This window comes from Rutidosis leptorrhynchoides, chromosome 4 (genome assembly GCF_046630445.1).
Source record: "Rutidosis leptorrhynchoides isolate AG116_Rl617_1_P2 chromosome 4, CSIRO_AGI_Rlap_v1, whole genome shotgun sequence".
Taxonomy (NCBI): domain Eukaryota; kingdom Viridiplantae; phylum Streptophyta; class Magnoliopsida; order Asterales; family Asteraceae; genus Rutidosis; species Rutidosis leptorrhynchoides.
The window spans coordinates 81,263,722-81,288,583 of NC_092336.1; the positions used below are offsets into that span (position 1 = coordinate 81,263,722).

A 24,862-nucleotide genomic window follows, 5' to 3' on the forward strand; every position below is an offset into this window, starting at 1 on the left:
TTTTTTTACCCTAGAAATTTATATTTGGCGCCCTAAAGTTTATAATGGTTGTCAATGTTTAGTGTGGTGTCATTGTGGGTACAACCTTTTTGCACGACGTACAAACGATTAAAACATGGGGAAGAGCTATTCATAAAGCATTTGTCTCTCTCTCTCTCTCTCTATATATATATATATATATATATAAAATGTGTTACGTAGTTAATTTATAATAAGGAAAAAGTTAAACAATAATAAAGTGAAAAATTATGTGGTTGAAATAATAATAAAAATAATAATAATAATAATAATAATTGTTAGTTAGTAAAAATTATGTGGTCGATTTATAATGAATGGGAAGTTTAATGGTTAAATTATAAAATGTGAAAACTTTGTGGTAAGTTTGTAAAAGCTATAAAGTTAAGTATTATAAAGGGCGGGGTTGAATTGTGAAAATATAAACGTTCGAGGTGAATTTGTGAAAATTATGAGTGTTACTATTCATTTGGCCTATGCCATTTAGATTTATAGAGTAATTATGTGGTCGATTTATTATGAATGAGAAGTTTAATTATTAAATTATAAAATGTGAAAACTTTATGGTAAGTTTATAAAAGCTATAAAGTTAAGTATTATAAAGGGCGGAGTTGAATTGTGAAAATATAAAAAGTTCGAGGTGAATGTGTGAAAATTATGAGAGGTACTATTCATTTGGCCTATGCCATTTAGATATATAGAGTTTTGTGAAAATTATGAGTGTTACTATTCATTTGGCCTATGACATTTAGATTTATAGATTAATTATGTGGTCGATTTATTATGAACGAGAAGTTTAATGATTAAATTATAAAATGTGAAAACTTTGTGGTAAGTTTATAAAAGGTATAAAGTTAAGTAGTATAGAGGACGGAGTTGAGTTGCGAAAATATAAAAAGTTCGAGGTGAGTGTGTGAAAATTATGAGGGGTACTATTCATTTGCAGGGAAATATAAAAAGTTCCAGGTGGGTGTGTGAAAATTATGAGGGGTGCTATTGATTTATTGATTTGGGGGACATTTAGATATATGGAGTAATAATTACAGCGATCAGTATCACTGATGTGGACGCCAGTAATCTTCGGTTTTTTTATCTTCCGATTTGCAAGCCTGGTCTTCGATTTCGATGATGACGATGATGATGATGATGATGAAGAACATATCGATCTTGGTACCACCGGGTCCAATGCTCTTTTCGCCGTCGCTGATCGGTATTTTATTTTCTCAATTATTTATTACTTAATGCAATTTTATTTAACAATTTCAGCTCCATTAATTTTTCGATTCATTGATTATACTCTTAACAATCTGAACTTTAGGGATATACATTTGAACTTTTAGTAGCTAAAACATTATATTAGAGCTTGTAATATTATTTGTTCGGACTACCCGGGAAGGAGGGCGAGTAATCCGACCCCATACTCTTATGATGACCTCCCTAGCTGTTTCCAACCCATCCCTGGCCAGCACTAAATATTCGCCCTATACGGGATTCGAACCTGAGACCTCTTGCAAGGAACTGAGGGCCCCAACCACTGGACTATCTAGTGATGGTTATTTGAACCCGTTTAAGATTTTTTTTTTATTATATGAACCTGTTTCTGATACAATAGATATACAGTTTCTAGTGTTTGGATAGAAGCAGTATTAGAAATATTTATATTCAAACTGCCATATTTGTTTTTAGGTATTACATTACATAACCAGAATTGGAATACACTTAAAAGATGTTTATCTAATTAAGACAGTCCACTATAGCAAACACAAATCCTAGTTTCATCTTCCACCTTGCGTTATACTACGCTGATTATCTACTTTTGCTCATTGTAAAGAAAGCATAAGCATTTGTGACAAAACGGATTCGGGATTAAATTTTATTTTTTTTTCTTTTTCTATTTCTATAATTGAACACTTGAATCAGATAATTTGGTTTTGTTACAACTGATTATTTGCTTCTACTAATTTAAAAAGAAAAAATTCAAGTAGTTTTAATAGGAAATTCGAATGGCCTTTCTTATGTTAATGTAACATCACATTATAGTTGATGTTCGTGGTCGCTTGTTGTCATTGTATCTGCTAGCTTTTGGCTAGTGTAATTTTTTTAAGCTTAATACAATTGCTTGCCTTTAAAACAAACATCACATACTCACTTTACAAATGCGAAGCCAAATTCAAACACTCCCCTTGTTAGATTATTGATTGACTTTGATCATCTGAGCTGTTTAATCTTATTCACAGTAGCCTTTCATACAGTGTGTTCTGAAGTTTCTTAAGTACCTAGGAATGCGAGAGAGTAGAATTTGCACGATCCTCATTTGATATTTATGGAAATTTTACGTTAAGATTGAATGATCTTGATACAGAATCTTAGTTTTATGGATTGAACTGTGCAAGTAAAACAGAGAGACGTTAGTGAGTGAAAAAAAAGCAATTGAGATAAATCTGTACTTTTAACAATTGATCATCTGTTTTGCTTATGTACACAAACTGCATTTGTAGACTTCAAGCTCTATATCGTGGCAAAGTTTATGTTGGGCTCCGTATTCCTGACTCCGATACTGCTTCGCGACAGAATATTGATTTGGTCCTAGTAACAAAACGGTAATTTACATCTTACCTTTCGATTCATATCTTTTCGTTTACATTTTAATGTAATTTTCTCTTTCCCTGAAACAATATTAGACATAGAGGTGAAAATTTTGACAAATTTACTTTTGAATGGGTTGATTCGGGATAGGTTTCTATTTTAAATGCATCAAACAAATCAAATAAAATTATAGCTACAAATGAAATGGTTCATATGTGTTTTAAGTCTCTCAAGGTATATTTATTTCTAATGCATAAAACCCTTTAAATTAATATATCCAGTTAAATAGAGTTTACTTATTAACTTATAATAATATAAACTTGCAGTCATATTTGACACACTAATATTTATAGATAATTAAAGAATGCCTGGACCAACGATGTTTTGGCTATACCTGAACTGACCCATTACCCAATCTGCCTTCCGGTCCACTTTACCACCTCTAGCTAGTCATAATTATTTAAATATGTAAAACATAATCTTATTTTAATTTCAGGGAGGCAGTGGTTGTTTCTGTAATAAATGCTTCTGGGATTGTATCCATTGATGGGGATGGAACGTGCGTTTGCATCGATCGTTCTAAGAACAAAACAGAGCGTCTTCAGGATCCGGTGAAGATTATTTTCTATTCGAATTTGTATATAAGCTGTGATATCGCTTAATTTTCATTAACTAATGATGATGTCAATCCAAGCTTTTAGACACAAGTTAAAATATAAGCATGATTTATTGCTGACCTGTCAAGTGTCTAGTAAACGCTTATATGGTTTACTACTTTACTCAGTGTGAGACTGCTACATATTGATTAATTATTTGCTCCATATCTTACATCACGGTTATATTTTTATCTGCATCAGATGGTGGAGGCCAAAAAGCAAGTTGCAGTTCTTGAATCTTATTTCGAACAGAGGGGAGTTGCTCTTCCAGATGGATATTTGTCCTGCAAGATTATTTGCCCCAACCCAAACTTTCGGTACGGATGAATGATTTTCATTTTAAGTTACCCATGATGGTCACAAAACGTATCAACAATAATTGTCTTTACTTTGGGACATTAAAACTGATTTTTTAAAATTTTAAACTGACTTTATTATTCTTTGTTCTTGGTTTATTAAATTTTAAAATAATTTCAGCACCATCCATCCAGATTACTTTCCACCTGAGGTTGTAAGTAATGAGCAATGGGCAGAATTGAAACATGAGAAAAAGAGCTTATCTGGCTGGATTAAAGGTGCTCTACGTTGTGGTAATAAAGAAACGCAAAAATCAATACAACAGAACCTTAGTTACATCCTTAGTACTGCTCCAATGTGGGACCGGTATGTTGAAATATATATTTTTGTTTTCTAGGAAAATGGAGATATCTTTCATAATGTCTAGAGGCAGTGGGAAAATGGGAGGGTCTGCTAATGGGTCAAAACAGGCTGGCTTGGGTCGACCCAAAAGATTCTCTGTTCATAACATATTATGTAGAAAGCTGATACTCAAGTATATTTCGAAGAGTATATTACTTGAAAACTGGAGTAAATTATATGTATCTATATTCTATATCTATATTCTATATTTATATTTATAATAATATGATTTTAGAGGTTATATGCATTTATCTACATGTAGATGGACTATCGACCAAATCCTTTTCAAGCTTTTTTTAATTCTACTTGCTTGAACCATTAGGGATCGATTTGACTCATTCCGAAGTAAATGGGACGAGATTGCTATATTGTTGATAGTAATTTAGTAAATGAAGGTTTTGTAGATATTAAACAGATGGCTCGTAAGTCGCAACTTATTTTTGTATTTAAATCGTTTTTTCTGCAGGTTGGAGCTAAATAACAACGAACACATTTTAGGAGAATTTTTAGAATTCAAAGGGAAGAAAGATGATATCGTAAATATAAAGAGATCGAAAGTTAGTCGTATGATCGTCCAAGAAACTAGCAAATTAGATATAGGTATTTGCTAAAGCACTCGTTTATCATCTCTGTTGGATGAAAGGTTCCTTAAATAGAATAATGGGTGGGTTGGGTTGGGTTGACCCACAAAAACTTCTGTATCCGATTTTTAAACCTACAAATAATTGAAATACTAAATGTGACTATATCAAACTATGATATTACAAAAGTATCTTTTAAACTTATTCTTGTTAGGTGATCTAGGAGTTTTTTATGTTGTTAATTACATTTCAGAATGCTTGTAATTTGTTTGACCGAGTTAACTTCTTCTCTTTTTGGTTTTTAACCCATTTGGTCCGTAAAACTCGACCATAGGTAAATGGGTCAAAATCGCCCCTTGTTTAATGACCATATGTTGTGACTAAATACAGGTGATTCAAAGATTCGAGTTTTGTGTGCACCACGAGATTACAGAAATGAAGGAGCTTTGTGTTCAGAGTGGAATGAGGTAACATTTGGATCGAGTACAGAGGTGTTGTTTCAACTTCAAGACACGGCTAAAATTCAGAAAATTAAATTGTCTTTAATTTTGTCTATATCACTAAGCCCTTGATTTTTATGTGGTGGTTATTCTTTTATTGCTTAATCTAATCTAATGTAAGTTTTGTGCATATATGAATATGAAATATTAATGCTTGGTAGGGCTGTTTACCCTTTAGTTGAACTGACCAGAATTTATTATTTTATCATAGTTACTTTGTGGAATTTAGTTTTAGTAATTTGGAGCTTGGTGGAAAGAGATTATATGTTGATTAGTTAAGGTTATTAGTCATCATGCAAGTACAAACTAAGAAGTAATCATGTAACGATTATATTAATCAAATGGGTACTTTTGTATAATGCAACCACCACAAAGGGCATTTATTTATATCAATCAAAATAGTACATCGTTCTTTAATATATGACCATTATGATGATGATAAAAGGGAGATTGACTTTTGTGGTATACAACTCAATACCCGTTTGGCTTTTGGGTTGGTGTGTAGCCACAAATTACACAAATCAGAAAAAGAGATGGATGTAGGTATTTTAAGGGACAAGTTCAGTGTATATAGAGAAGAAGAAAGACCTGGAACGCTTGAATACAGACTATTGATTATCGTCTATATTTAACACGTTGATAAATAAAATAAGAAATCGAATAAGAAGGGTCCTATCCGTGCGTCACTTTCCATCCGTCAACTCACATGGCATTTTTGCTGGAAACTAACGCGGTGTTAGTTTTTGACGCATACAAGTGTTAGTCAGTATATTGACGATATGTGTTTGAGCGTGAGATTTAGATTCAACCAATCATAATCAAAACATATTTGATATTAATAATTTAAATTATTTTTTCACCCAATTTCTAATCAGATTTTACACATCACCCTACAAATATTTGACATTTTGGGTTAACGAAGGTTAAATACAGTCACGGTCAAAACCCACTTTTTCAATAAAAAGTGCACCGTCTGTTTGTGTTATCACAGGCACGGTTAGAAATAGTCTAATACATAGGCCATTGAGTATTGATTTTCGACTAGCTGTTATGTTGTAAAAGCTAAGAAACTTGCCTCATTGACATTGAGTTTTGTTGGAGCAGGCAGTAAATTTTGTGACTGCATACTCATTGGCCAATTGACATTACCACTTGTGTACATATTATTATGAATAATTACTATTTTAATATTTATTTATTTATCAAATATTTTTTTTTGCTGATAGACTTTTAGGGTGTGTTTGGCGCAAGAGCTTATGGGAGCTTATGAGAGCTTATGAGAGCTTGAGCTTATGATTTTAATAAGCTCCAAGTAATAAGCTTTGTTTGGTAGACATAAAAAGTAGAGCTTATGAAAATCATAAGCTCTAGAAAAAGAAGCTACTTTTAGTAGCTTATGAAAAAAAGTAGAGCTTATGAACTAGAAAATAAACTCCAGCTAGTTTACCAAACACTTATAAAAAATAATAAGCTCCAGCTACCATAAGCTCCAGCTCCAGCTCTAGCCCATAAACTTCAGCTCCAACTACCAGCTCCAGCTCCAGCTCCAGATAGTTTCATCCAAACACACCCTAGGAATAAGATGATTTCTTATAAAAAATGGAATAAGATGAATTTACAATAGCATATATTTTAGGTGTTGTCAATTATTTCACAATTAAATTAATTGTTTGCTGTATTACTACAATTTAAAAAAAAGCATCTTAAGTTTTAATGAGTTAAATATTAGAATCTAAAACTTACAAACAAATATTTTGATAATTATTAATTCATTTCACATTTTTATTAATTGTTCCACAATTTTGTTTTGCATTTATTTAATTTTTAGAATTTTCTAATAACAACCCTAAAAATTGTTATTAGGAAAAAGATTGTTGCATAAACTAGTGATACCTTTAGAGGTGCAATTAGAAAATTTCTTATTTAATTTCTTATACATATGGTTTCATTATATGTTGTCAAACTTAACTGTTATATAACATGTAAACATGTTATTCAGTCAACATGTATTACTTTTGATCTATACTCATACTCATGAGTAAAATTTTGTGAGTTTACCCATTCACAACGAATACTTACGAGTTACAATTATTGTCAACTTACGACTTACAATTATTGTCACACTCATTACCATCTCTAATTTGAAAAAATAAACATAAAAAAATGATAAAATGTTTAGAAATTTGTTTAGTAAATCATAATTTAATTTAGGATGTTAAAAAATAAACAAAATCAAAATATAATATAATAAAAAATAAAAGTAAAATAAAATAAAAGAAGAGGGAAGGCCCCCTTTCAAAGTCTCTCTCTCTCTCTCTCTCTCTCTCTCTCTCTCTCTCTCGAATTTCTTCTGCTTTAATTTGAAGCTGTCTTTTATTTATTTAATTTTATTTTACAATTTTATTTACTTACTTATATTATATTATCTCTCTTCTAGTATCTGTATATACCATCTGCTTCCTTTTCTCCCCTTTTAGGGTTTCGTCCGTACACTCCTTTCATTTTCAAACAGAGTCCTTCTACAAAATCTAGGGTTTTACACTTGTTAATTTCTCTGCGATGGCAGCGGAGAAGCTTAGGGATTTAAGTCAACCGATTGACGTTGCGTTACTTGATGCTACTGTTTCTGCCTTCTATGGCACTGGATCTAAAGATGAGGTTCACCACAATTACTTTCATTATTTTCCTAATAATTAATTTAATACCTGAAGATTAATGTGATTCAGTGACACAATTTTTGTTAGTTTTTTTATTTGATGTTACTTGATAATTTTCTGACCTACTTATATTCATGTTCATCTTGTTAATGGACCCTATGATGATACTGTACATTATTTGTTCCGTTTTAGTGTGTAAAAATGCACCTGTTTAACGTCTTGCATGAAGGAATACGGATTACTATTAGGTTGAGGACGAACTTAAGATCTGATTGTTGTTGTATCAGTTGCATTTGACTCAACTTAGCTACTGGTAACGCTTATCATGTGATTGTGTATCGTGCCATGGTTAATTGTATAAAGTAACAGTGTTATTTACTGAGTTGATATAGTATGATTTGCACTCCGAGTTAGTAGCAGTTGAAGTTACTGACTGAGTAGTTACATCAGTTTGTATTAGAAGTCCTTATAAATTACTGTTGTTCATTGATTACAAGCTTCTGAGGAAGGGCATACGTTTTCTGAGTTAAAAGATGACATTTCGCATCAAATATTGTCTTAATTGACGACATTGAACATCTGGAGTCAGCTTATACAAGTTTCAAATAGGTTAATACCATCAGAAGCACCAATTATAATAAAAATTTCTTAGATAATTTTTACTAAAACCAGATATTTTTCTATGTCGTGAATGGGCAATATATCCTACACTAAAAGGCTTACTGAAAGTATGGTAGATAGCCATTACTAAGCTTTGGATATGATGACTTGACCAGGATCCTACACTAAAAGGCTGAATGTCAATGAATCAAATATTGTGTACTGGTAAATAAAGACCGTGGGGTAGTTTGTAAAATTGATTTATCTATTTTTTTTTTCTGCTCAACAAGAATCGTATGTCTCTATTTATACTTGGAATGGACTAGTTATTATAAACTTAATTAAGGCTCTGCATCAGGATAATTGCAGCTACTTGCATATGGTTAATTGGATTGTTGTTATAAAAGATCCATTTACTCATTTGGTAATTTTGGCTGTGGAATATGTATTTAAATAATTTGTTAATGTAATGATATCTTCTTGTGATATTTCATTCTTCTAGTTGATCATGTTGTGGTTATTATTTAGTATGTTTTCTCATTCATTTATGTTAATAATACAGAGGACAGCTGCCGATCAGATATTGCGAGAATTGCAGAACAATCCAGATATGTGGCTACAAGTGGTTCACATTCTGTCCAGTACGCAGAGCTTGAACACCAAATTCTTTGCTTTACAGGTCACTGTTTTGATACTCCGTATTCCTTTTTTTTTTGCATAAGTCATAAATTATTTTTATGTATTACAAGTGTTGAAATCACAAATACTAGATAATAAGTGGCATCCCAAGACGAATTGTTACAGTAACTAAAGGATGTAATAAAACTGATTGTATAATTAAAGTAGAGGCTTCTTAAGCATGGATACTGCATGCGAGTTCATTTCTGGTTGTCAGTTTGTAGACTTGTAGTTGTGATGGCCAGTGGAATGCACTTGTTTTCTGTTTACAGGTTCTTGAGGGTGTTATCAAGTATAGATGGAATGTATTGCCTGTTGAGCAACGAGATGGAATGAAAAACTACATATCTGATGTTATTGTAAAGGTATCATTAATTGCCTTTGGTCTTGTTTTTGGGACCTTTCACCATAGTTTATATTATGTTTGTCACATACCAAATTAAAATCACCTTTCTTTTTATTTAGCTTTCGAGTAACGAGGCTTCTTTCCGGCAAGAAAGGCTGTATGTTAACAAACTTAACGTTATACTAGTTCAGGTGAGCTGTTGTTTACTTCACATTTTTTAATATTTGCACTTTGAAACTATAATGAAATTGCCCACATATGTACATTCAGATTTTGAAGCACGAGTGGCCTGCCAGGTGGCGGAGTTTCATCCCAGACCTGGTTACAGCAGCAAAAACTAGTGAAACAATTTGTGAGAACTGTATGGCAATACTGAAAGTATGTCTGATCTGTCTCTACTTTTCTTGTCTTAATGTATGATTGTATGTAATAGCATATGTGATCTAAGTGATGTTTGTTCTTTTGCAGCTTCTAAGTGAAGAGGTATTTGATTTCTCTAGGGGTGAAATGACTCAACAAAAGATCAAGGAGCTTAAACAATCTCTAAACAGGTAATTATGTTACTTTTCACATTGTTCTCGTTTTACCCATTTTGATTTACTTATTCTCCAACTAAAATGTGCTTGTTCTTTGTGGTTGGTTACAGCGAGTTTCAACTCATTCATGAGTTATGCTTATATGTACTATCAGCATCTCAAAGAACAGAGCTAATTAGGGCAACACTAGCAACATTACACGCTTTCCTTTCATGGATTCCTTTGGGATATATTTTTGAATCTCCACTGGTGTGTATCTTCTTCTTCATTACTCTGATCATACATATTAACTTTTGATTAGCATTTGCTTGTTACATGTCTCATGAAATTGTGACTGATGCTACTATATGTTACAGCTGGAGACACTCCTTAAATTTTTCTCTGTGCCATCATATCGTAATTTGACACTTCAGTGCTTGACAGAGGTAATGCTTATGTAAGGAATTATAAGAAATATACACGGCATTTAATACAATAAAATGCAACTAACATGTTTGTGTCACATTCATTGGCACAGGTTACTGCCTTGAATTTTGGAGAATTTTACAATGTACAATATGTTAATATGTACACCATCTTTATGGTCCAGTTGCAGGTATGTCAGAATTGTGTGATTTGAATATATGTTTTAAACAGTGTGATGTATTTTGTTACATATTTGTGCCTTTATACTAATACATACATGAATGTGTGTTACTTATGTTAGGTCGTTCTTCCAACCAGTACAAATATACCGGATGTGTATGCTAATGGCTCAAGCGAGGAGCAGGTGATTGTAGTGTTTAATAGGAAGTGCATGCTATGATGCTATATAAGCTATATGGATATGGATATGAACTATAATATAAACTTTGAAAATAACTTTTGTTCTTCCTATATCTGTTTCAGGCATTTATTCAGAATCTGGCATTGTTTTTTACTTCATTCTTCAAGGCAAGCTTTTCTTTTGATGCAATTGTTTCCTTATGTTTGTGACTAATACCTGAGTATGCCATTTATACTTATTTTAAACCCAGCCTTTGTTTTTAGATTGGGCACTTATGGTTAATGCTTGAATATGCAGTTTCATATCCGCATCCTGGAATCTACCCAAGAGAACGTAGCTGCACTTTTGATGGGCCTTGAGTATCTCTTGAATATTTCTTATGTGGATGATACAGAAGTTTTCAAGGTATGATGCATTGTTTTGTCTTCTCTATGAATATGGAATTGAATATTCCAGTTTTTATGGCCATTATATTGAACATTGCATATTGCATATTTTTTCTTCTTCTGGAAATTGGTAAAGTTCCTTAGCGGTAATAAGCTCTGCTTTTTTTTAATGATAATATGGTTGTTTTAATGCAAAAGAAAGGTTTTTTCTGTTTTATATATCATTATTTGTCATTGTTTTGGAGCAGGTTTGCTTGGACTATTGGAACTCCTTTGTGTTAGAGCTTTTTGAGGCAAACCATAATCTTGAGAACCCTGCAGCAACTGCAAACTTGATGGGAATTCAGGTAGATTATGTTCCCTCGCAACATAGTTCTTTCAATTATGAAAATATAAAAACAGATTAGTTTTGGGCTAGTTTTTTATTATTGTTAATGGGTCAAACAGTTAAAGTAGTTTAAATTAGCTATGAAGGAAACACGTTGGATATGCCAAATGGGTTGAAAGTCTCCCAATGTGTATTCAAATGCTTACAACCTCCTGAAAACTTCTGTATAGTAGTCAAGAGAAAAAAGCATTTACATTATATATAATCTTGTAAAACATAAGTAATCATATTATTGTTTACTTTAATAAAATATGATACTTGGAGAAAAGATATTGGCTGGTCAAACGTTAGATCAGTACTCAAAATTATTCGTTTTGTTCCAGACTCATCTTGATATGTACCCAACCCACTTGATCTGCATGTTTTTTACTATTATTTTATGCGCATATTAATTCCAATGTGCAAGTACTTGTTTTCTTTTGCACGACTGATTTTGGACTTATATAAAATTTGGCTTCTTTTGCTTTAGAATCCGATGATTCCGGGTATGGCTGATGGTCATGGTACACAACTGATGCAAAGACGGCAACTCTATGCGGGGTCCATGTCAAAGTTGAGACTGCTTATGATATCCCGTATGGCAAAACCTGAAGAGGTATTAATCGTTGAAGATGAAAATGGGAATATTGTTCGTGAAACCTTGAAAGACAATGATGTTCTTGTTCAGTATAAGGTAATGTTACATCTATCTATAGTTAATATTAAAATCCTACAATGATGATGTCATTATTAGGCTAATTTCTTTGTTAAGAAAAAATCAAAAAGAAAAAGAAAAAAAATTTATGCATGGTTGGTGATGTCATTAATCTAATAATTTTGAATTAAAATTAAATCTTATTAATTAATTATTATTATTAAATCTTATTAATAATTAATAATTATTTTAATTATTAAATGTAAATAATTTTGAATAATTTTAATTAATTATTTTGAATTGAGTACGAGAAGGTATAAAAGCTAGGCAGAAGGAAACCAATTCTAAATTTATATTTTAATTTACACTTTTAAAATAAAATGACAACCAATATATAGTAAAACATATATTGGATGTGGATTGTTTAATATGCATTTTAGGTGTTTGATGAAATGTTCGGCTGACGAGTTTCTTAGTCGGACTTATGGTTCCACGGGTCATTAAACTAAATAACTTTAGCATTTACGTTCACTTAATACCTAAAACATTTCATTAAACTGTTTCGTTTAAACAAACCCGTGGTTCCACGGGTCATTTCACTAGTTTTTTACTATATAGTAAAACATATAAATAAAAAACCAGTGATCTTTGTATGGCTAAAGTATATTGTTTGCAGATAATGAGAGAAACACTCATCTACTTGTCGCATCTTGATCACATGGACACTGAGAAGCAGGTATGTTTTATCGTGAACTTCGTTCATATATTGTTGCATTTAGCTAATGCTTATATAATAACTATTTTTTCCCAAACAGATGTTGAGGAAGCTAAGCAAACAACTGAATGGTGAGGATTGGACATGGAACAACCTAAACACCCTATGCTGGGCAATAGGATCTATATCTGGATCCATGTTAGAAGATCAGGTAAATATCATACAATTTATCATGTTTCATGCGCATTATATTATATAGTATCATATTTGTTATTGTTTTGTATCTTTGGCAGGAGAATAGGTTTCTTGTCATGGTTATTCGTGATCTACTAAATCTTTGTGAAATAATAAAAGGAAAGGATAACAAAGCTGTTATTGCAAGTAATATAATGTATGTTTCTCTGATGTATTATCGCGCTTAATATCTCAAACATCTATCATTCAACTGCTTCTCATTATTTAAACTGCCAACATTGCTGAAATTGTTTAAAGAATCTAGAATCTTTGCAACTATAATGTTCTACTGCTTTGGTGAATTGCTAGGTATGTTGTTGGGCAATATCCAAGATTTCTGAGAGCCCACTGGAAGTTTTTGAAAACTGTTGTAAACAAGTTGTTTGAGTTCATGCACGAAACACACCCTGGGGTTCAGGTTATTTATTGCTTTCATGCTTGTTCTTATTCTGTTCTATTTATATCAGAATCTGGTATATAGATCTAGCACCTTCCAATTACACATGCGCATTTAGGGCTCAATAAGCAGACTTCTTCTCGTTTTCTAAACTTAAGTTTATAGTTTTTATCTGATGGAGTTTACTTGCTTATCTTGTCAGGATATGGCATGTGACACATTTTTGAAAATTGTACAGAAATGCAAGCGCAAGTTTGTTATAGTGCAGGTAATAATGAAGTATATATTTTGATTTAAATATCTGTTTCATAACTTGTTGAATACATGTCATTCTATATCAATATTTTAATTTAACATCTTGTGTTGTTTTAGGTTGGTGAGAGTGAGCCATTTGTCTCAGAACTGCTTACTAGTCTTCCGAACACAATTATGGACCTCGAGCCACATCAGATACATACATTTTATGAATCGGTAAGTCCAGATGTCCTGGTTACTTCATACAGTGTTTTTAAATTTTGTTCTTGAATATTGTTTAGTTCACTAAAGTTAAATTTAGTTTACTACATTTCTTTAATTCATATTTTTCTGTGGTAGGTTGGTTGTATGATTCAAGCAGAATCCGAGGCTATAAAGCGGGAGGAATACTTACAGAGGCTGATGACTCTCCCTAATCAGGTAAGATTCTTTTAGTTGAGCGTACTTTTAATGTAGACCAATATTATGTTGTATGACTGAGTTTTTTTTGCAGAAATGGGCTGAAATTATAGGACATGCGCGTGGCAGTGTTGATTTCTTAAAGGATCAAGATGTCATTAGGACTGTTCTTAATATATTGCAGGTTTGCCACTCATAAGCATATTAATCTTCTTTTATACCCATCTGTCATACTTGTCATACGAGTTAACTGTGATATCATTCATTTACTGTTAGGCAGTTTATAATTTTTTTGTTCTGTGCAGACAAACACAAGTGTTGCCAGTGCACTCGGAACACACTTTTTGTCTCAGATCACACTCATATTTTTGGACATGCTTAATGTCTACAAGTACGTTTCAGGCACCTATTCGCTGTAGAATTAATTGTTTTGCAGTGGTTAATGATTGTTTACCTTTATATTATCGTGTTGATCAGAATGTACAGTGAGCTAATATCATCCAGCATTGCTGAAGGCGGGCCCTACGCATCTAGGACATCTTATGTAAAACTTTTGAGGTACGATGTTAATGATATACAGGATTGAACGTTGAATGTTTATATCTAAGTCGCTGTTTGACTCAACAGATCTGTGAAGAGGGAAACACTGAAGCTGATTGAGACATTTCTGGATAAGGCTGAAGATCAACCACAAATAGGAAAGCAATTTGTGCCCCCAATGATGGATCCAGTGCTTGGTGATTATGCTCGGAATTTGCCCGATGCTCGAGAATCGGAAGTTTTGTCTCTCTTTGCTACAATTATTAATAAGTATGTTTTTGATAACGTCTTTTTGATGTTATTAATTATTATTTGTAGTAATAGTGATTATTAATCGTAGCACGATAATTCTAAGTTAAAAAGTGTTCACAATTCAACCCAACTCTACCCTGTCTATGACCGACTGAATGAATTTTGACCTATTAATGAACCTGACTTGCTTTTTTTTTTGTTTCTGCCCAAAATGTAGGTACAAGATAGCTATGATTGACGACGTTCCACGTATATTTGAAGCTGTCTTCCAGTGCACCCTAGAGGTGAGATTATTTAGGTTCATTTCTTCATGTTGAATTGTTAACAAACTCTACAAGGAGGTTGCTCACGAGGTCCTGTATCATGCTTGGTCTTATTATATGTCTCTTATGTTTGACACTTCTTTATATCTGGTACAGATGATAACCAAGAATTTTGAAGATTATCCCGAACATCGGCTCAAGTTCTTTTCTTTACTTCGGGCCATTGCTACGTATTGTTTTCGGGCACTAATCCTGTTGTCCCCTGAGGTCTGTTTTGAGATTTATCTTTTAAACCGACTGTTTCTCTTTTACTCATTTTTGTAATTATAGTTTGTTACAACAACAGTACCCAATCCCACCGAGGGCGGGGTGTGCGGCACGATTAAAATATAGCACTTTTTGAATCCGACTTTGGGTTGTACTCTTTTCTATGCCTAATATTGGAACCACAAAAGTGTTTATTGGCCAACAATGAGTAATTTAAAATATGTGCCAAAACGATTTGGATTTAAGTGAGCGCAAGAATGTATCTTAATCTTTTGATAGTTCATGGTACTAGCTGTGACACAAGAACATATTTTAATCTTTTAGATAGTTCAAAATGGGTCTATAGTAAAATCTTTTTGGCCCAACCCATTTGACCTGTTAGAGATAAACCCTGCCTCAGATCAACATTTTGGTATACAAAATTATAGATGGGTCAAACTTGCTACCTCTCTATCTACATCCAAATTCTTGTCCTACATGGCGTTCCTTAATATAAACTTTCTTTTATGTATCAGCAATTAAAGCTTGTTATGGATTCTGTCATGTGGGCTTTCCGACACACAGAAAGAAACATTGCTGAAACTGGGCTTATTCTGTTGTTAGAGATGCTGAAGAACTTTCAGGTTGATTTATATGATTCTCAAATCTTATATACTTGCTATGTATTATAATTGTTTGCATGATTAATTTTATAAGCTCCGTTTTCAAACCTAGCAGAATTCTGAGTTTTGCAATCAGTTCTACCGGTCCTACTTTGTGCTGATTGTGCAAGAAATATTTGCTGTTCTAACCGACACATTTCACAAACCTGGTTTCAAGCTGCATGTCTTAGTGTTGCAGCACTTATTCTGCCTGGTACTTCATTCTCCTATCGTATCTTATAAAGTGACTATTAGTATTAGTATTAAATATTAATCCAAAGACTTGAAATACTTAACCGTTACGATTTCAGGTGGAATCTGGTTCACTGACGGAACCTTTATGGGATGCATCTACAGTTTCATACTCTTACCCTAGTAATGGTATATTTGTTCGAGAGTATACCATTAAGCTTCTGTGTGGCTCTTTTCCAAATATACCAGCATCAGAGGTAATAACTTTATTTTTTTCCTAAAGCATTTAACAGGTAAAAACATTAATTGAGGAATCCATAACAGGTTACTAGGTTTGTTAATGGATTGTTTGAGTCGAGAGCTGATCTTTCTACATTCAAGAACCACATAAGGGACTTTCTTGTGCAGTCTAAGGAATTTTCAACTCAGGTAAGCAACCCAACACTCTGTATTAAAATTACAAACGGTTAATAAAGATCTATAATTAGTTTGTCATTTCAGAAAGTTGACAGTTATAATGGTGAAAATGTACCTTTGCAGGATAACAAGGATCTATATGCAGAAGAAGCTGCTGCACAGAAAGAAAGAGAGAGACAACGGATGCTTAGCATACCTGGACTAATTGCGCCAAATGAAATACAAGATGAGATGGTTGATTCATAAAATAAAATAATGACTAGTCGTATGATTTACTACTTACTAATGGAGGGGGGGCAGTGTGGTAATTGGTAAATGTTTGTTGTATTTTGATTGAGGATAAAGTATCTTGTCTTGGATACAAAAGAAAGGCATTTGGGGGATGTGTGGAGTAGTACTAGTACTAGTATAGAAGATTCTGTTGTAGGAAAGGAATGTTTGTGTGGGAATTTCTGAAAGAGAGAATGTTAGTTAGGTATACCTGCCAGCTCTTCTCTTATTGGTTTTCAAATTGTGTAACGTATACTTACTATATAGACAATAGACTGCTAGCAAAGTTTTGCAGATTTTTATTTTTAAATACAAAAAATTGTGAAAGTCTTGCGTTATTGGGTGGGCCAAGGTTTCCATGGTTTTTTTGTTTTTTTTTTGTGTTATTATAATTATATTTTTTTCACACGTTACAAGGATAATAATCAAACTAGTGAAATGACACGTAGAACCACATGTTTGTTTAAACGAAATAGTTTAATGATATGTTTTAGGTATTGACTGAACGTAAATGCTAAAGTCGTTTAGTTTAATGAATCGTGGAACCACAGAATCCGACTAAAAAACTCGTCAGCTGAGCATTTCATCAAACACTTGAAATGCATATTAAACAATTCACATCCAATCATAAGAGATAATATTGGTTGTAATTTTATTTTAAAAGTGTAAATTAAAATATAAATTTAGAATTAGTTTCTTTCTACCTAGCTTCTATACCTTCGTACTCAAATCAAAATAATAAATTAATATAATTCAAAATAATTTAATTAAAATAATTATTAATAAGATTAATATTAATAATAATTAATTAATAAGATTTAATTTATATTCAAAGTTATTTAGATTAATGACATCACCCACCATGCTTAGATTTTTTTTCTTTTATTTTTTAATTTTTTTTAATAAAAGAATTAACCTAATAATGACATTATCATTATAGAATTTTAGTAGAAACTATAGATAGATAGATAGATAGATTCTTATGTCGTCTTAGTCTTGGGGAAGGACTGAAGGAGACTTGATATGATGCAAACATAGTCACTAGCTTGGTTTAATTAGTACTAGTAAATAAACTAGTAAATTAGTAGGTGAAAATTTTATGTACTACTAAAGTACAAAACAGCACAAGAGATCTGTGAAGCTTCTCATGAAACCTTCTCTAACAAAGATAATACTCTGATTATCTTTGAATTAAAAGAATTTTCCGTGATGGAAAATTATCTGTCACGTCTTACTTCACCACCTTTGGTATCGGCAGCAACTAGATGCCTTTGATGATAGGAAAAAAAAAAAAAAATGGAACTGTCTACCACGAAATTCTAGACCGAAAGGGTCTACAAATTTCTCCTTGGTCTGATCCTAGATGAAGTGCAGGGCAGAATCCTTAGTAAAAGACCACTGCCTAGCGTTCAAGAGGTCTTCTCGAAGGTTAGGCGGGAGGAGAGTCGTCGTAAAGTAATGGAGGGCGTCGACCACAAGCTTTGAACTCAGATGACAGTTTAGGAGGTTCTCAACAACATAATGGGAGACTGGTGTGATCATTGCAGGCGCCCTGGACACACTATGGAAACATTTTGGAAGATCCTCGAGAAACCAACTGATTGGATGCCCAATCCTCGTCTTTCCTTCGATCCCAGCAAGGCGAATCTTGCAAAAAAAAACAAGAACCAGCAACCGCACCAAGGAACGGATGGAAAAGCATTGCAACAACTTCTTCAAAGTAACACAATCACAAGTGCTATGAACACAAAAGGTCAAGACTAGAGCTTGTAAAAAAATTATGCTCTACGAATTTAAGCTCCTAAAGTAGACACTCCTAATTGTTTAAGTGGTATGTGTCAATCACCTAGTACTCTCGCCCATCATTCTTAATCTTACCTTAAGCAAATATGCAATTGAGAGGATGCTTATAATATTGAATATGAAATGAAATTATAATACTCCCTAAATAACTAAGAAATCAATATAAAAACATAAATCCAACCAAAACCTTTTATTTAGGGATTATCCCCAAAATATCCATTTTTTGACCTTATTTGCATGAGAGCCCAAAAATAAAAAAAATTGCCAATATGCCCTCGCAAGGAGCAAGGTGCCTCTTGCTCCCTTGCGCCTTGCGTCCTTGATTGCACCTGGGAGCAAGGAGCAAGGCACCTTGCTCCCTTGCTCCCAGGGGGAAGCAAGGATGCAAGGTGCCTCTTGTTCTCTTGCTTCCACCTGGGAGCAAGGTGCCTTGCTCCTTCATCCTTGCTCCCAGGTGGAAGCAAGGGAGCAAGAGGCACCTTGTAGCGACCCCGACAAATCGTCAAGTGACGGCGTCGTCTACGTGGGTCCCATTGCATGGTCATAAGTCTTTATGACAATGTTTGACCAAAATATGTCGCCTTCATTTCAAAATAAAGATTGTTTCCAAAGTTTACAAGAATTGTTCAACCAAAAGTTAAGTTACAAGGTTATAAGTACAAATGAAATCTAGGCGACACGGTTTAAAGTGAAGTCAAAAGACGCTCCATGAAATGCATGTATACACGACATCCAATGCAAGTATCAAATAGTGAGCGGAAGCATGTATCACATATCGTGCAAGACCTGAGAAAAACATAGAAATCTGTCAACGAAAACGTTGGTGAAATCATAGGTTTAAGTAAGTAAGTACAAGTGAACCACAAGATTTGCATCAATGAAATAATAGTAATACATTCCAAAAGTTTGTTTCACGAGCACCCAATTATCAATGCTTAACATTTCCTTCCATTGAACCACATCACTTAGTGCTAGAACATACACTGTTTCTCGAAAATATATTTCATTCGTAAACGGTAGCGAACCGTTTGAATGAGGGTTTGTCAAACCCATATGGATCCATACAACATAAGTTCTCGCTTACACCCAGCAAGTGTAACTAATGATAATCGAATTGAGGATTTTGTTCTAAACTCGTATGTAGAATGTTTGTTTTCCTGTACTTGTGTTCACTTAGTAAAAGAAATGTTTATGTTTTCTCATCCCAAATGTAAGTTCAAAAAGAGTAAGAGTGGGACTATGATCTCACCTTGAGTGCAAGAGTTAATAAAGTACTTCAACAAGTAGACGCGTGCAAAGACAAAGCTAGTCTTGACCTAAACATATAGGTTGTATCAATAACGGTAAACACAAACGGTCAAAGATGTTCAATTAGTCCTATGGCTCGTTACGACTCGATTAATATAGCATGTGAATCAATTTGTCAAGTTTCATGCACGATACAAGTAGTTAAGTATGTTAGAACGATTGTATAATCGTTTGGTTAAGTTTGACTAAAAGTCAAACTTGGTCAAAGTCAAAGTCAACGGGGTCGGGTCGAGTATCCGACAATTTTCCCAAGACGAGAAGTCATATAAGAGCCTAATAGTCAAGTTTCATGTTAAACGGAGTTTTAGTTAAGAGGAAACATTTTTGTGACATTTAAAAACAAAAGAGAGTGGCCTGGGGCTTTTGCGCGGCGCGCACTGGGTTGCGCGGCGCGCACCCAAGTGCAATTTCTGGTCAGAACTCAACCAAGAAGGCAAACATCTGGGATCTCTGATTCTGCGCGGCGCGCGGGTAAATGCGCGGCGCGCAATACCTGGGAATCATGCAGTTTGCAGAAAAATGGTCCAAGTCACGAACCAAAATACAATATAACACATTTCATGCACCGAAAACACTTAAAACGCATAACCTATATCATTAGAAAGGTAATTTGACAAGGAAAACAACTAAGCACATTTCATCAAGCAATTCATCACTAACAACAACCAAAAACCGCATTAAACGTTCATAATCAAAGTTTCAAGTTCTAAAACGCATTTTATGATTCGGGCAACCAATTTACACATATGATATGCCGTTTTGAAGGTAATGAAGCATACATTACTACTAAACACTAACAATTAACATTCCATGACATTCAAGCATCCAAAAATTCATGTCAAGAACTATCAAACCCTAGTCAAACATCTCAAAATCAATAATCATGTTTTTGAAGTTTTCTTAATCAACCTACACATCAATTTGAAGCTAATGATGCTAGTAACACATTTAATACATGAACTTTAACAATTAAACAACTTTTAATCATCCAAAATCAAAGATTAAGCAAGCAATTTTCATATTCAAGCTAGTTACACCAAAAACAACAAATCGAGCATACAAATTACATACACGACATCACAATGAGCCATAGACACTAACTAACACCATTTCAAGTCAAAAACACGAATTTAGAGAAATCTAGAGTTTTAGAAATGTTACCCAAACTTGATGATATTGGTATCAAAATGTAGAGGATGAAGAGAGGATCACGAAAATGTAATTTGTTTTGATGTTTGCTTCTCCAATCGGATTTAGATGATGATTTTATGTTTGAGGGTTTTGAGTTCAAAAATGGGAAGTAGAGAGAAGGAGGAGGATGAAGGTGGGAGGTGGAGATGAAATGAATGGATGTGGTAAGTGGGTTGACTAGTTGACCTAGTCAACTAGTTTGCCCATTTGGCAATCTCGGTCCCTCGAGTTTCAAAGCGGGTGCGGGAATTAACCCAACGAATATTTTAAAAAAACGTTCGAGTAACGGATGACTTTATAATTAGATAACGAGAATATTATGAACGTTAGTTAACGAAAGATACAAATTTGAATAACGAAAGATATAATATAAAAAAAAGACGGTGTTAAAATAAATTAAACGGAAAATCACGGGATGTTACATTATCCACACCTCAAAAGAAATTTCGTCCCGAAATTTAGTTGGAAGTAATAGTCGATGTCTCTTACTCGAGACTTAGTGTAGTAACTCTACGAATGATTGAAGGTACTTTCTTGGACATTCCACGAATCCGGATAGTCGGGGTGTTACGTTGTATTAGGGCTTGGTTTTACGATCCACAAGTTCAGCCGGTTTTTCCTATGAGGAGGAGTTTGTCATCAATAGTTGGTGCATCTAGAAGAATTGCACGTTCCTGTTCCGCAGGACACGTTTCTAAGTTTGTTACACGAAATGTAGGGTAAACGGAAACTTAATTGAGTCGGAAGTTCTAAACGATAGGAAGCGGTTCCAATACGCCCCAAGGTTTCAAAAGGTTCGATATTGCGGATATAGCCTTTCTCGATTTCCCAAAATGGATTACACCTTTCCAAGGTGCGGTTTCTCAATATTACGAGGTTACACACTGGGATTTGTGAGGTTTTCATCTAAGTTTGGTATGACTCTTTTGGGCGACTACGGGTCGTCTCGAGCCCTTCTCGGACTTGGATTATCTCAATTGTTGTTTCTTGGATGAGTTAAGATTCGGTGTTTTGTTTGCCACATGCTTTGGTCCAACGAATAGGGGTATGACATTAGCGGTCATATAGGGTTTCGGAAAGTGCGTGTGAACACACGAGTGGTAACTACTGTTGTAAGAGGGATCTACTAAAAGCGACCATGCAAGTTTGAAACATGTCTTTCGAAGACGTAAATCGTTCGTTTGTTCGGTTCGTCTGTTTGTGGGTGGTACGCGGTACTCATGTCTAAGCGGGTCTCCAAGGTTTCTTGTAAAACTAGAAGTGAAACGAGTATTTCGATACGGAATAATTGAAAAAGATACACCGTGTTGGAATAGAATCTATTAAGATACGTTTGAACAAGTCAGTTAGGGTTCGAAAAATGTTCGTTAGGACTATTCACCCTCGTGGCGAATACTAATGTAATATGATGAATTTCTCTATCCATGGAGAAATGTTACAAGGAGTTTCTTTAAACGGAAATGCGAGCGATAAAGATAGGAGTGAAATGAGGACTTAGAATAGGATGAGCTTGCATCTCGAGGTTGCCATAACGTGCCTCTAGTTGTCAAAAGTTGAAGTCTGAAAGAGAAACGAGATTGTACACGTGGTTGTATAGTTCGGGGTTGAATAATAGTTGGCCGATTATCAGAAATACAAGGGCGTTAAGTCAAAGAAGAGTGAAGTATCGTTGGATTGTGTGTTATCTTAATTTCCAGTAATATCAGACGGTAACGGTGAAATAACAGAGGTATGTAGTGTGGTACGTGATGACAAGAATATTGATCGGATCCACAATTTAGTATTCGAATTCTTCGTGCAAAATAACGAATTTCCGTTCCGTTGATTTCGAGTCGAGGGAGTATGCCTTTCGGCGTTCAAGTAGAAATATTTCCATGTTTGAGTTCCATCTGTTGCTATACGATTTTTAACTAGAAATGTTGGTGTGAAGAATCACGCTCAAGGTGCGAACACGGAGAGGTTTAAAGTTTTCCTTAGCGAGTTAACGAGTTTAAAAGTCGTGTAACACGAGAAAAGTCAGAAATGAATCTTCGGTAATAACAGACGAGATCTAAGATTTTTACGAATACAAGTCCGAGTTGGTAGAGTTTCCTGATTACATGTGGCTTGATTTCGAGATTGATTGTAACGACCTGACCATAAACATCATGGTCTAGAAAATTGGACTTCGTTCAACAGAAATTCTCACTCAGAGACTTTGGTATAGAGTTGCTCTTTTCTCAAAAGTTCGAGCTTAAGATGGTGATGTTGTTCGTTTTCCTTCTTTACTTGAATAAGTTAAGATGTCATCTATAAATATGATAACAGATTAGTCTATATGAATTTGCATACGCGGTTCAAGAGGTTTATGGATACGGGCGAGCCCTAAATAAATCAAACGGTACTAAGAGAGATTTACAACTAACGTTGCGAGTTCGAAAAGTGGCTTAGGAGACATCGTCTCACTTAACCCCCAATTGATGATAACCGGAACGTAGGTCGATTTGGAACATACGGGATTCGTGCAAATAATCATGAGGTCATGGATGCGAGGGAGAGGGTATCGGTTTCCAACCGAAAATTTCTTAGTTCACAATAATCTATACATAAATGTAGGGCAACAATTTCTCCTTAATGAATAGGTTTTGAGTTCCTTAGTTCTATTGGTGTCGAGTTCAATTTCTTAACGTATATCCTCCGATAATATTTATAGGCACACAATATTTTCCGTCGGTCACTTAAATCGTCTAAGTAGTATCTGGGGGGAAAGAGGTGGAATATAAAGAGCACGAGTCAAATCCTTGGTTATAAAACGTCTAACGGTACTCGAATCGAATAAGTATGAAATATACGGTTTGTTGTGAAGAAACGTACCCGTGACTAGTCCATCATCGTCTCGGGCACCCTAGGTGTCGATGTTGTAAGTTCAACGGCGCGCGTTGGTTTTTGCTTTATTCTTTGGGCATTCATTCCTAAAATGACCCGATTGGCCACATTTGTAGCAAATACTCGGCTTTGGTGCGTCGGGCCCCTTTTGAGTGACGGGGGCGGTACTTCCACAATACTTGGCAATATGACCACTACCTTGGCACCGATGGCAAATTAGCTTGCCACATTCACCAAAATGATGCTTGTGGCATTTGTTGCAAAAAGGTCGTGTCCCGGCATAACTTTTCTTGCCGACGGGGGTGAGAGGTTCCTTGGAAAAGTTGTTGTTGTAGTTACTCGATTGGGGGGCTTCCCATTTTCTTTTGTTGTTACCCGGGTGGTTCTCGACCATTCGTACCGGTGCTTCCATTTCATTCACCGTTTCTAAAGTTTGGTGGGCCTTTGTTAAAGCCTCTTGTAGGTTAGTGGGTTGGGATGCCATTACCCCGTGTTGAATGCTCTTAGGGAGGCCATCCATGTAAAGTTCGACTCTTAGGGATTCGGGAGTCATGAGATTTGGACACATTGAGACTAGTTCGGTAAACCGTTGATTATAAGCTCCGAGGTCATTCCCGACCGTTCTTAAATTCCTTAGCCCTTGCTCGAGCCTTTGAGTCTCATCGCGCGGGAATTATTCGGTGATCATTCTTTCTCTTAATTCGGTCCAAGAGAGTGTAAGGGCTTCATCGATACCCACTGATTGTACATACGTGTTCCACCATGAGAGAGCGATACCGGTAAGAGTGAGGGTGGAAAACTTGACCTTATCTTGGTCCTGACAAC

General features: G+C 34.5%; 2 protein-coding genes across 2 annotated transcripts; both read left to right on the plus strand.

Moving 5' to 3' along the window:
• The first annotated feature begins 1,023 nt into the window (after positions 1-1,023).
• LOC139844514 (uncharacterized) lies at positions 1,024-5,222 on the plus strand. The gene is made up of 7 exons (XM_071834736.1): positions 1,024-1,225; positions 2,514-2,615; positions 3,098-3,212; positions 3,459-3,574; positions 3,735-3,920; positions 4,423-4,556; positions 4,928-5,222. Exons 1-7 carry the CDS (start codon positions 1,077-1,079, stop codon positions 5,107-5,109), a joined length of 984 nt encoding a protein of 327 aa, XP_071690837.1. The 5' UTR covers positions 1,024-1,076; the 3' UTR covers positions 5,110-5,222.
• Positions 5,223-7,466: 2,244 nt separating this feature from the next.
• On the plus strand, positions 7,467-17,197 carry LOC139839837 (protein EXPORTIN 1A-like). The gene is made up of 32 exons (XM_071830007.1): positions 7,467-7,695; positions 8,857-8,973; positions 9,245-9,337; positions 9,438-9,509; positions 9,589-9,696; positions 9,787-9,869; positions 9,965-10,103; positions 10,211-10,279; positions 10,372-10,449; positions 10,561-10,623; positions 10,743-10,787; positions 10,918-11,025; positions 11,255-11,353; positions 11,864-12,067; positions 12,705-12,764; positions 12,844-12,954; positions 13,037-13,134; positions 13,287-13,395; positions 13,577-13,642; positions 13,747-13,845; positions 13,969-14,049; positions 14,123-14,212; positions 14,334-14,419; positions 14,506-14,586; positions 14,656-14,838; positions 15,038-15,104; positions 15,240-15,350; positions 15,866-15,973; positions 16,068-16,205; positions 16,303-16,440; positions 16,508-16,612; positions 16,724-17,197. Exons 1-32 carry the CDS (start codon positions 7,597-7,599, stop codon positions 16,844-16,846), a joined length of 3,231 nt encoding a protein of 1,076 aa, XP_071686108.1. The 5' UTR covers positions 7,467-7,596; the 3' UTR covers positions 16,847-17,197.
• The last annotated feature ends 7,665 nt before the right edge of the window (positions 17,198-24,862 follow it).

Bases quoted from the DNA above. Each gene is read 5' to 3' on its own strand.
- LOC139844514 (XM_071834736.1), top strand. From the start codon at position 1,077: ATGTGGACGCCAGTAATCTTCGGTTTTTTTATCTTCCGATTTGCAAGC. The intron at 1,226-2,513 runs GTATTTTATTTT...CTGCATTTGTAG, and splicing joins CTTTTCGCCGTCGCTGATCG to ACTTCAAGCTCTATATCGTG. The intron at 3,213-3,458 runs GTGAAGATTATT...TATCTGCATCAG, and splicing joins CAGAGCGTCTTCAGGATCCG to ATGGTGGAGGCCAAAAAGCA.
- LOC139839837 (XM_071830007.1), top strand. From the start codon at position 7,597: ATGGCAGCGGAGAAGCTTAGGGATTTAAGTCAACCGATTGACGTTGCG. The intron at 14,213-14,333 runs GTTTGCCACTCA...TGTTCTGTGCAG, and splicing joins CTGTTCTTAATATATTGCAG to ACAAACACAAGTGTTGCCAG. The intron at 15,974-16,067 runs GTTGATTTATAT...CAAACCTAGCAG, and splicing joins AGATGCTGAAGAACTTTCAG to AATTCTGAGTTTTGCAATCA.